Source organism: Aotus nancymaae, unplaced genomic scaffold (genome assembly GCF_030222135.1).
Source record: "Aotus nancymaae isolate 86718 unplaced genomic scaffold, 86718_ANA_hifiasm-v0.15.2.pri h1tg000002l, whole genome shotgun sequence".
Classification (NCBI taxonomy): domain Eukaryota; kingdom Metazoa; phylum Chordata; class Mammalia; order Primates; family Aotidae; genus Aotus; species Aotus nancymaae.
In genome coordinates this window covers 59,973,951-59,986,888 of record NW_026988413.1, presented here as the reverse complement: position 1 = coordinate 59,986,888, position 12,938 = coordinate 59,973,951, and the positions used below count along the sequence as shown (strand labels likewise).

The 12,938-nt window shown below is 35.2% G+C and overlaps 1 protein-coding gene across 4 annotated transcripts in view; it reads left to right on the top strand.

Moving 5' to 3' along the window:
- HGF (hepatocyte growth factor) overlaps positions 1-12,938 on the top strand; it is a 78,323-nt gene that overhangs the window by 49,151 nt on the left and 16,234 nt on the right. For all 4 annotated transcript variants that reach the window (XM_012466186.2, XM_012466187.3, XM_012466185.3 and 1 more), the window contains 2 exons: positions 3,877-3,979; positions 8,253-8,386. In XM_012466186.2, coding sequence (XP_012321609.1) covers positions 3,877-3,979; positions 8,253-8,386 — 237 coding nt within the window. The remainder of the gene's footprint in view (positions 1-3,876; positions 3,980-8,252; positions 8,387-12,938) is intronic.

Sequence of the window (12,938 nt, the reverse complement as noted above, 5' to 3'; positions counted from 1 at the left end):
TGGAAATAAAAACAGAAATATGTCTATGTATATATCAAATGTATACCATTAACGGAGAGAAGGAAAAAAATCCAGATAATTTTTGGATACAATTCTCTGACTGTTCATACTCTCATTAGAATATATTTTAAGACTAAAATAACTGTAAATACATTTTAATCTTTATAGTTTTGTTGTTATTGTTAAGTTGTAGCAGTTTGAAATTATGTTGTATGCATTGGAGAATTGAGAAAATGATCAAATATATTGATGTTACCTGAAACCAGGGTTCTCATTGTGGGAGAAAGGAGATAGAAAAATGAAATACAGAAGAGAAAAATTCTTTGGTATTAAATTGGATTAGAGGAATCAGTAGTTATTCATGATAAATACATGAAAACACACACACACACACATTGTCTATTTTTTTTTTTTTTTTTTTTTTTTTTTTTTTTTTTTGAGACAGAGTTTTGCTCTTCTTGCCCAGGCTGGAGTGCAATGGCGCAATCTCAGCTCACCGCAACCTCCACCTCCTGGGTTTAAGTGATTCTCCTGCCTCAGCCTCCCCAGTAGCTGTGATTACAGGCATACGCCACCATGGCCAGCTAATTTTGTATTTTTAGTAGAGATAGGGTTTCTTCATGTTGGTCAGGCTGATCTTGAACTCCCAACCTCAGATGATCCACCCACCTTGGCCTCCCAAAGTGCTGGGATTACAGGCGTGAGCCACTGTGCCTGGCCTGTCTAACTATTAAATGAAATGGAGTAGAAATTAGGAAGTGTACAGAAATTCACCTCTTTCTCTCTAAAATGCATGATCCACATCTAATCAAGACAAACCAGACAAACCTAATTGAGGGGCATTTTACGAAACAGTTGATCAGTTCTCTTCAAAACTGCCAAGATCATTAAAAACAAGAAAATTCTGAGGAATTTTCTAGAGGAGGCTTTGGGAACACAGTGACTGAATATAATGTGGTATCAGGTGAGATCCTGAAACACACAAAAAAGCTATGAGGCAGAAACTAAGAATTTGTAAAGAGAGTACAGATTTTAGTTCATAGTAATGTATCAATATTAGTTAAATAGCTGTGACAAGTCAATCATACTATTGTATGACATTGAAAGTGGAGAAACTGTGGTATATGGGGGCTTCTGTTTATCTTGATAACTTCAATAAGCTCAAAAGTACTCTAAATAAAAAGTTTACTCAAGAAAAATCTACCTCCTAGCCCAAATCCAAAAGAAAGGATAGTGGTGGTGGTGCTAGGGAGGATCTTTTCAACTAATCTGTGTTCCACAAAAATACAGATGTGAAAAATAAAAATGTATAAAAGAGCAATATCACTACACTATTTTGCACAATTGTTTTCATTAGTAAAAGCCTATCTAAAGACTTTACTAACAGTCAAATGTTTAAAATTTCTTAATATAGAAAAAAAAGTATTGTCAGAGAAAAAGTTTTAATTGATATATTCTTTTAGTGTGCAAGTATTAAATTTTACACATTAATGCTTTCTGAAAACAATTTTATCGTGTATTGTAATGACTCTTTTATCTGCATCAGATCTATTTGAGTTATTTTAATCCTAAATTCCTTATGTCATTTTGGCAAGTGTGATCCAAAGAAGAGAATGTATGACAATTGAATATGCTTATTGTATGTATTTCTTTTTCATTATGGTAACTGATTCTAAGCCGTCATTAAATTATTTAATGAATCTTATATGCATTTATATCCTAATATTTATTGTAATCACATAGCACATTTTAAACCAATGAAAATATGCTATGGTTTACCAAGTTTAAAATATAGAATCTTTTTTTTTTTAGACTTTTAAATTTGGGAGTATATGTGTAGGTTTGTTACATAGGCAAACTTGTGCCATGAGAGTTTGCTGTAAAGACAGTTTCATCACCCGGGTACCAAGCTTAGTACCCATTAGTTATTTTTCCCAATATAAAATCTTAATGTTGATGTAAATTTGTAGATCACCTTTAATAGTCAAATGTACAGTTTTCATTCATGTAAAAATTAAGAACGTTAAGAATAAAAAGTCACTTTTAAAATGTTTGGTATTATTTAAAAATATAGAATAGTGGTTTCTTTTTAAATTTGGAAAGCCACATATATATATACACACACATATAAATATATATATATACTTATATCTATATAGACATAAGTACATATATACTTATATCTATATATATATTATACACTTTTTTAAATTTTTATTTATTTTTTTGAGACAGAGTCTCACCCTGTCGCCCAGTCTGGATTGCAGTGGTGCAATTTCAGATCACTGCAACTCCACCTCCTAGGTTCAATCAACTCTCCTGCCTCACCCTCCAGAGTATCTGGGATTACAGGTGCATGCCACCACACCTGGCTAATTTTTTATATTTTTGGCAGAGATGGGGTTTCACCATGTTGGCCAGGCAGATCTCAATCTCCTGACCTGAAGTGATCCACCTGCCTCATCCTTGCAAAGTGCTGGGATTACAGGCGTGAGCTACTGCACCTGGCCAACTTATATTTTTTGAAGAACTTGATTTCCAACTACATTTCTTTTGATTAAAAATATGAACAATATGGCTGGTTGTGGTCGCTCATGCCTATAATCCCAGCACGTTGGGAGTCCGAGGCAGGCGGATCACCTGAGGTCAGGAGTTTGAGACAAGCCTGGCCAACATGGTGAAACCCTGTCTCTACCAAAAAATAAAAAAAATCAGCTGGGTGTGGTGGTGCATGCCTGTAATCCCAGCTACTCAGGAGGCTGAGGCAGGAGAACACAAATTTCTCAATAAAAAAAGAGAAAGAGAAAACCTCATGGGGCATGGTAAGAGACACAGGAGTCAGTTTAAAGTGGCTTCCATTGGCCAAATTTGGAACAAGTTGAGCATCAAAATGAATAACAGGAATATATTATATAATCATATTAAATAAAAAGAAAATCAGCTGGTTCACATTTAATTTACTACTTTTATGGCTAGCTCTAGTAATTCTCCTACTAATACCTAAATGAACGGGATAAGGGAAAAGGAAAAATTTTTATTTACAGTTAAATGCTAGCTAATAAATACAAAGAAATGTTAGAAATAGCAAAAATAACCATTTTACAATCAGCATGACAATAACTGATTCATGCAAAATTCATTAAAATATGCCTAAGCTCTTTTGTGAAAATTTGTTTGAAAACAGGATATTTATATTCAGACTCAAAGGCCCCAATCAGTTTTTTGTTAAATACAAAGAAGTGTTTTTCCTTTGCACCACTTAACCAAGTGATCAAACACATCACTAGTGATAGGTCAAAGTGACATCATGTGTCACAGGATGTAATGGTCTGAAAAGGACAAAGCATCACTGACACAATATTCCTGTCAAATATCTTTAACTTGATTTTATTCATGAGAAAATAAATCAAACAAATTCAACGTAAAGAGCGTTTGTAAAGCAGCTGGCTTGGGTGACTCAGAATGTCAATGTCATAAAAGACAAAAATCAAAACACAAGGAATGTGACTAGTAGATGAATGTTCATTATATTCTTCTTGTGACTTTTCTATGGAATGACATTTTTCAGAAGAAAATATTGGGAAATATATGTGTTATTCTAAAAATTCCTATTTTTTGTTGTTCCAAAGGGCCACTCATTTGGTTTTAAATTACTGTTTGTAATATTTGAATTTGCATAAGCCCTTATTTTAATGAAGACACTGGGCTTAAAATAAGGATATTTTAATCTGAGATATTTGAGTATTTTTGATTTGTACAGATTTCAAGTACTTTAATTTGTATGTTGATTTTCATGATTCCATATACTTATAAAAATGTTTTTGTTTTATACTCCTTAATATTTATTAGACTTATTTCTGTATGTTTTATGTCTAGATTGTTATCGTGGGAATGGCAAAAATTATATGGGCAATTTATCCAAAACAAGATCTGGACTAACATGTTCAATGTGGGACAAGAACATGGAAGACTTACATCGGTATGTAAATTTCTACCTTCTGTATATAGAATGTAGTGATATCAATGGATTGTGTATTTAGACATGTGCATTGCTTTTTCTTTCTATTCTTTTCTATATCATGGCAAGCTAATAAAAGCATTAGATTGGTTTTTCTGCACAACTCATCATAACATTGTTTAAAAAGAAGCAAACTTTTAAATATGTAATTCAAGTTAGTGCATATTTACTGAGCATTTACTATGCATTCTGTACTATAATTGGTACCATGGGGAACAGCAACAAAAAGTGGACATATTTTGGTTCTAACCTCCAAGGAGGATATAGTCACATTGACACAATAGTAACATAACTTAATAAGACAGTGTATAAATAAGTGGCAAATCTGGTGTTTGAAGTAGTGCATTTTATGGAATTATTGTTTTCATATTTAATAATTAATAGTAGTTTATGAAAAAACAATGAATAATCATTCTCATGTATATAATGTAAATATCTAAACTACTAAATCTTAACTATTAAAAATGTACAATGGCAGGTTTCCTTATGTAGCTTTGATACATAAAATTTTCCAATAATTACAGGAATGTATATGTAATTGAAAAATTCTAAAAGTTTTAGAGAATTACAGATTTTTAGCATAGATATATTCATAGATAGAGAAGATAGCATCCACTCAGCCTTAGCAATAGTGCTAGTGTTTATAAAATTGCAAAAGAAGTATATCACACAATTGTGACCTAAAACAGATTTTTCATAAACATCCCAGAGTATATGCACTAGACTAAAAGAAAAAAAGAAGTTTAATAAATGGTGTTGGGAAAACTGGCTAGCCATGTGCAGAAAACAGAAATTGGACCCCTTCCTGACATCTTACACTAAAATTAACTCCAGATGGATTAAAGACTTCAACATAAGACCTAATACCATAAAAACCCTAGAAGAAAACCGAGGCACAACCATTTAGGACATAGGCATAGGCAAGGACTTCATAACTAAAACACCAAAAGCATTGGCAACAGAAGTCAAAATAGACAAATGGTGTCTAATTAAACTCCAGAGCTTCTGTACAGCAAAACAAACAATCATTAGAGTGACAAACAAATCCATTCAAAAGTGGGCAAAGGGTATAAACAGACACTTTTCAAAAGAAGAGATATATGAAGGCAACAGACATGAAAAAATGCTCATTATCACTGGTCATTAGAGAAATGCAAATCAAAACCACATTGAGATACCATCTCATGCCAGTTAGAATGATGATCATTATAAAATCTGGAGACAACAGATGCTGGAGAGGATGTGGAGAAATAGGAACACTTTTACACTGTTGGTGGGAATGTAAATTAGTTCAACCATTGAGGAAGACAGTGTGGCAATTCCTCAAAGACCTAGAAATAGAAATTCCATTTGACCCAGCAATCCTATTACTGCATATATATCCAAAGGATAACAAATCGTTCCATTATAAAGACACATGCACACATATGTTCATTGCAGCACTGTTTATGCACACAATAGCAAAGACCTGGAACCAACCCAAATGCCCATGAATGGTAGACTGGACAAGGAAAATGTGGCACATATACACCATGGAAAACTATGCAGCCATAAAAAATGATGAGTTCATGTCCTTTGTAGGGATATGGGTGAATCTGGAAACCATCATTCTCAGCAAACTGACACAAGAACAGAAAGTCAAACACCACATGTTCTCATTTATAGGCGGGTGTTGAACAGTTAGCACACATGGACACAGGGAGGGAAGCATCACACACTGGGGTCAGCTGGGGGTGCTAGGGGAAGGACAGCAGGGGTTGGGGAGGTTGGGGAGGGATAACATGGGGAGAAATGCCACATATAGGTGACGGGGGGTTGGAGGCAGCAAACCACATTGCCAGGTATGTACCTATGCAACAATCCTGCATGATCTGCACATGTACCCCAGAACCTAAAGTACAATTAAAAAATATATATATAAAGTTAAAAAAATAAAATGTATATTCAGCTCTGAAAAAAATCACCTTAGCATAAGTCATATATAACAAATGATCATTTTTCCTCAAAAAAAAAAAAAAGAAAAAAGTTAGTCATTTGATCAAGTGCCTATAACGTGGCTGCTTTACAAGAGTTATGTCATTTGACCACCATAATCTTATAGGAAAGATTCCTATATGTGGATAGGAATTTAAGGACTCAGAGAGATGCAGTGACTTTGCTTCAGTCTTTTAAGTTCCTTATTCTCTTCCAAAATGTACTCAATCATGTATTATATTGTTTTAATTAATTTACTTCACACAAGAAGGATAGTTCTAAAATAATGCTCTCTAATTAAAGATAATGCAACTCACAAATGTAAGCCACATATGTACTGTTAAATTCCTAGTAGCCACTTTTAAAAAGGTAAAAATAAACAGGCAAAATTAATTTTAATATATTTTATTTAATCCAATATATCTAAAGTTTTTATTTCAATATGTGTTCAATATAAAAATAATTTAAAATACCTTTTACATTATATTCTCATGCTTCATATTCAAAATCTGGTGTCTGTTTACACTGATAGCACCTATCAATGTGGACTAGATAATTTCTCAGTAGCTATATGTGGCTAGGGGCTACTATATCAACACTATAGCTCTAGGACTTCAAAGGGCAGCAGAGTTCTGTTCTCATAGATCTCCCACTCTAGTGTGGGATACATGCAAACAGGAAATGCCATATGAAAACTATGAAAGCTAGCATATTTTATGCTTTGGGAATGCAAAGAAGTGCCTACTCAGATGTAAGTGGTCAGGAAGGCCTCTTAAAGGAAGGGAAAATAGCCAGTCATAGTGGCTCATGCCTGTAATCTCAGCACGGCTCACGCCTGTAATCTCAGCACTTTGGGGAGCCGAGGCGGGCAGATCACAAGGTCAGGAGCTTGAGACCAGCATGTTTTTTTACCAACATAGTGAAACCCTGTCTCAACTAAAAATACAAAAATTAGCTGGGCACGGTGGCATGTGCCTGTAGTCCCAGCTACTCAGGATGCTGAGGCAAGAGAATCGCTTGAACCCAGGAGATGGGGATTGAAGTGAGCCGAGATTGTTCCATTGCACTCCAGCCTAGGCAACAGGGTGAGACTCCATCTCAACAAAAAAAAAATAAAAAAAGGAAGGGAAATTAGCCGGGATGTACATATGATGAATAGGAATCGGGCAACAGAAGTAGAGGAGGAAGACTATGTTAGACACAAGAAACTGCATGTGCAAAGGCCAAAGCATTAGAGTATTTGAATTTAGGAAATAATTTTGATAAGACTGAAAGAACGTCACTTGGTCAATATCCACAGAGAAGAAATTCGCAAAGTGGCAACACTATATAGAGAGTCTTGTAAGCTCAGTTAAGAAATCTAAATTTTATCCTGAGGATTAAAAGCACTTATTAAATAATTTTAAGGAAGAATTGGCATGATTAAAATAAATGCTGATTTCAGCACTGCCTTTTTTTTTAACTGCATTTTAGGTTTTGGGGTACATGTGAAGAACATGCAAGATTGTTGCATAGGTGCATACGTGGCAGTGTGATGTGCTGCCTTCCTCCCCTTCACCTATATCTGGTATTTCTCCCCATGCTATCTCTCCCCAACTCCCCACCCCCTACTGTCCCTCCCCTATTTCCCCCCAACAGACCCCAGCGTGTAGTGCTCCCCTCACTGTGTCCATGTGTTCTCATTGTTCAACACCCGCCTATGAGTGAGAACATGTGGTGTTTGATTTTGTGTTCTTGTGTCAGTTTGCTGTTTTTTAAAGCATTTTTAGTAACATGTAGTGGTGGATGGAGTGGATTGCTCTTATGGAATTGTGAGAGATAATTGATCTCATCTTCTTTCAAAAATGTTGCCTTCAGTGCTTTTTACATTAGAAGTTTGAAATTTTCATGGTAGAAGTACTTACAGTACAGAAATCAGCAAGAGCTACACATGAGGACTCCTCATCTTCATCCTCCGCATACACATACCTGAAAGTACCAGTTGGTAAACGTTTACCAGCATGCTACTGGAAATATGTGATATATTTATTTAGAAACTCTCAATGGGTCTCTAATAATACTTAATTCATCTAGTTTAGGTTTGACTTTTAGAAACAATTTGTAGGAAATTGATGAAGGATTAAGTTGCATGGTACCATTTTGGCTTAAGGACAAACTTAAAGTACTGAAAGTAATGTGCTGGGATTACATCTTCTTGTACAATTTTGTGCCTCTTGGATGGAATAAGCATTGTGATGTGCAAACCTTGTTGTTTCCACAGTCATATATTCTGGGAACCAGATGCAAGTAAGCTGAATGAGAATTACTGCCGGAATCCAGATGATGATGCTCATGGACCCTGGTGCTACACAGGAAATCCACTCATTCCTTGGGATTATTGTCCCATTTCTCGTTGTAAGTACAGTTAGAGGTCTTTGTCATGTGAAATATTTTAAATTTGCTGCATTTCATATAAAAGTTGTAAGTAATATAGGCAGTCTTGCATTGATTCCCAACTGAGGAGGCTTTCCAGAGAGCAACATACAAAGATACACACAACACACATGAAAACACACCACATGGTCTCTCTCCCTCTCTCCATGTCTCTTATAGATAAGAAGATATTCTAACATTTTAAAGGAGATTCTCTTCCCCCAGAATATTTCCATTTGGATTCCAAAAGCAATAATTGGCCACACTTCTGATATGACTGGGCTAGAAAGATCTCCCAACTCCCCAACACCAATACCACCTGTTCAGCTTCTGAATACAGCAGAGCTCTCAGCAAAGTTCCATAAGCAGACCTGAAGGTGGTACTTTTATCTCCCTCTCAGTTCTTTAACTTAAGACCGAAGAAAAGCCTGGAGTTTTCCACCCAGTTATCTGATTCCCAAGATGGCTTTATTAAAAGGGTATTATTGCATAAAATAAAAGCTATATAAAAAACATGTAATACATGTTTGATATAGTTCATATAAAATACGTGTCTAGTATAATTCATATTATAAAGTTTCTATATAGCAATAAGAAAAAGATGTGAGAACTCAGGAGAAAAAGAAAGAAAATAAATCTTCAAGAATATAGCTAATAAAAAAATGAGGGGGAGAGATCCAAGATGGCTGATCACTAGCAGCTCGGGCTCGTAATTCCCAGTGAAAGCACAGAGAACGAGAGGACGCCACATTTTCAGACGAATATTTGTTGCTCATGGACTAGGAGATTCCCAGCAGAGGAGCCCCACAGGTCGCCAGGGTGACTCTTGTGGCCGGCGTGGTGGTTTTGCTGGCGCCTTAGCATGCCAGTTCTTGGTGCAGAGTCCGGAGATTCCTGGGCAGAAAAGCACCATCAATCTTAACACCGCTATTTTGGCAGGCGCAGTGGATTGCTCAGATTTCGGCGCTGGGAATCAACAAGTTGGACGTCAACTCAGAGACCTAGTTAGAAAGTCGGTGATTACAAAGACGACAGACGGATAAATATATAATGAAGGGAAGAAACCAGCATAAAAAGGCAGAGAATACTCAAAATCAGAATGCCTCTCCCTCTACAGGGGATCACAGTTCCTCATCAGTAACGGAACAAGGCTTAATAGATTACGAGTGTGTTCCAATAACAGAAGCAGGTTTCAAAACGTGGGTGATAAGAAACTTCTGTGAATTAAAAGAACTTGTTCTAACCCAATGCAAAGAAACTAAGAACCTTGAAAAAAGGTTTGACGAAATGTTAACGAGAATGGACAATTTAGAGAGGAATATAAGTGAACTGATGGAGCTGAAAAACACAACACGAGAACTTCGCGAAGCATGCACAAGTTTAAACAGTCGAATTGATCAAGCAGAAGAAAAGACCAGCTCAGTGAAATAAAACGAGAAGACAAGAATGGAGAAAAAAGGATGAAAAGGAATGAGCAAAGTCTCCAGGAAATATGGGACTATGTGAAAAGACCTAATTTACGTTTGATAGGTGTACCTGAATGTGACGAAGAGAATGAATCCAAGTTGGAAAATACTCTTCAGGATATCATTCAGGAAAACTTTCTCAACGTGGCAAGGCAGGCCAATATTCAACTCCAGGTAATACAGAGAACACCACAAAGATATTCTTCAAGAAGACCAACCCCAAGGCACATAATTGCCAGATAATTAGGGTTGAAATGAAGGAAAAAAATACTAAGGGCAGCCAGAGAGAAAGGTCAGGTTACCCATAAAGGGAAACCTATCAGACTTACAGCAGATCTCTCAGCAGAAACCCTACAAGCCAGAAAAGAGTGGGGACCAATATTTAACATCCTTAAAGAAAAGAACTTTCAACCCAGAATTTTCTATCCAGCCAAACTAAGCTTTATAATCGAAGGAAAAATTAAATCTTTTGCGAACAAACAAGTACTTAGAGACTTCACCACCACCAGGCCTGCTTTACAAGAGCTTCTGAAAGAAGCACTATACATATAAAGGAACAACCAATATCAGCCTTTCCAAAAATATATCAATAAGCAAAGAGCATTAACACAATGAAAAATTTACACTAACTAATGGGCAAAACAGCCAGCTAGCATCAAATGCCAGTATTAAACCTATATATATATATTCTAATTGGATAAAAAGCCAAAACCCATCGGTAGGCTGCATCCAGACCCATCTCACATGCAACGATACACAAAGACTCAAAACAAAGAGAAGGAGGAAGATTTATCAACCAATTAGAGAGTAAAAATAAACAAATAAACAAAAAGCAGGAGATGCAATTCTCGCCTCTGATAAAGTAGACTTTAAAGCAACAAAGAGCAAAAGAGGCAAAGAAGGACATTATATAATGGCAAAAGGATCAATGTTACAAGAAGAGCTAACGATTTTATAGATCAACGAGACAGACAATTAACAAGGACATCCAGGACTTGAACTCAGACCTGGAACAAGTAAACTTAATAAACATTTACAGAACTCTCCACTTCAAACACACAAAACATACATTACCACCTCACACCTATTCCATAAGTGACTACATAATTGGAAGTAAATCACTCCTCAGTAATCGCATAGCATTTCATAGGTTTAAATGAAATATTGGTTGGCTGCTTGTTTGTTATTTTCTTCCCTTATTCCTTCCTGTCTACATCAAGTATAATTATTGGTATAAAAGAGGTTTTCAATACCCATTACTAAACTTCATTCTAGCCTGGGCAAGAATTCTCTCTCTCTCTTTCTCTTCCTTTCTCTTCCTCTTCTTCATTTTTTTCTCTTTCTTTCTTTCAAAAAAAAAATGAAAAGACATGAAAACTTATTAGTAGGAAACATTTTTTAAAGCATGAGAAGTCACTTCAACCTGTCTGATTGTAATAAATATCTAATATTAGTAAGGACCTGGGTAATCAGGATGTCTCAATTCTATGCTACTTTGAGTGTGAATTCAAAATCCTGCTGGGAAGTCAGTTTGATAAAATGTATAAAAAGCAATAATAATGTTGATACAGATCAGGATTTTTGAGCCTCCCCACACTGACATTTTGGGCCAGATGCTGTTCTGTGCTTGCAGCATGCTTAGTAGCGTTCCTGGACTCTATCCACTAGATGCCAGTAGCATGACACCTGCCCCAAGTTGTGACAATCAAAACTACCTCTAGACATTGCCAGTGTCCCCTGGAGGGCAACATCATTTCCACTGGTAACCACTGATGTAGAATAATATGTATTGAATGGCACTATGTCTTTAACATGTTATTGAGTGAAAAAGCCTTTTTATAAAGCTGTGTCAGTAGAAAGAGACCATTTTACTACACCATGTATCTGTAACTCCGTGTTTACAACAAACATCATTTACCACAATGTTAAACCACCTTCTTTTTAGAAAGGAAATACTTTCATAAGTTCTATAAGAACTTTGTTTTAAGAATGTTTTTTGTTAGAGAAGCCAGTAGTAGCAAGTACTTTGAGAATAGCAGCAAAAATATCTACTATAAAAAGAGAGATTAAATTGAAGACATGACAATGTTGCTTCAAAAAAATGAAATACAAACACAAGTCTATGTTTCCCAGAATTTATGTAAATTAAAGAGGTAAATTTCACCTTAAATGGAAACAGCCATTAGGTTTTATGAAATTCTAGCATTAAAGGCAAACTTTTAAAATATGTTAATCAAGTCTACCTATAATTAAGACTTGTAGCTGCTCCATCTATTTTTAATAGTTTCAGAAATTCTCTATAAGAATAAATAAATATATGTTTGCAAATAAATGGTATTTCTAATAAGTATATTTTCATTTTATCAGCCATGATCATAGCCTTTCAAATTAATTTGTTTTCCTAATATTCTTCACTTTTCTATATTAAGGTTTGCATAGGCCCTGAAAATGTTCTGCCAGGAAAGACACCTTTCAAATGTTAATACTAAAAGAAACACACCTACCCTTTCAGACAGTGCCATATAAAAATATTTTTAAATGATTAAAATATTATTATTTTTCTAAGTACTAGTTTTATAACACAAGGTTTTTGTTAAGTCTGTTTAAGACTAATGGAGGCTCATCAAATATACACTGGTATAGGAAGAAGGAAAAAGACAATTATCTGTCTTCTAAAACAGATTATTTGCTTCCTCTACAGATTTCCAGATTTTTTAAAATCACAGCAGCTCCATCTAGCACATATGCATGGTTAAGAGTGAAATGGTCCTGTAGAATCTCAAGGCACTGTGCTTTGGTTTATAATCACAAACTAAGGGAGCCAGGACTCTAATAATTTAGAAGTTTTCAAAAAATTTTTTCAACTAATATTTTTAAACTAAAAGTAATGTGCTGTTGAAAGACTTGAGGGTGTTACTAGTATTTGATTAAATGCTATTGCAGATAAATCATTTTATTTCAATGTATACTAAACATTAATTTCAATAAAGATTTTTACACGGTCATTTTTCTAACTAATATTTATAGCCAGGATTTATTTACATTTTCTCCCTGGTGAAAGGGTAATA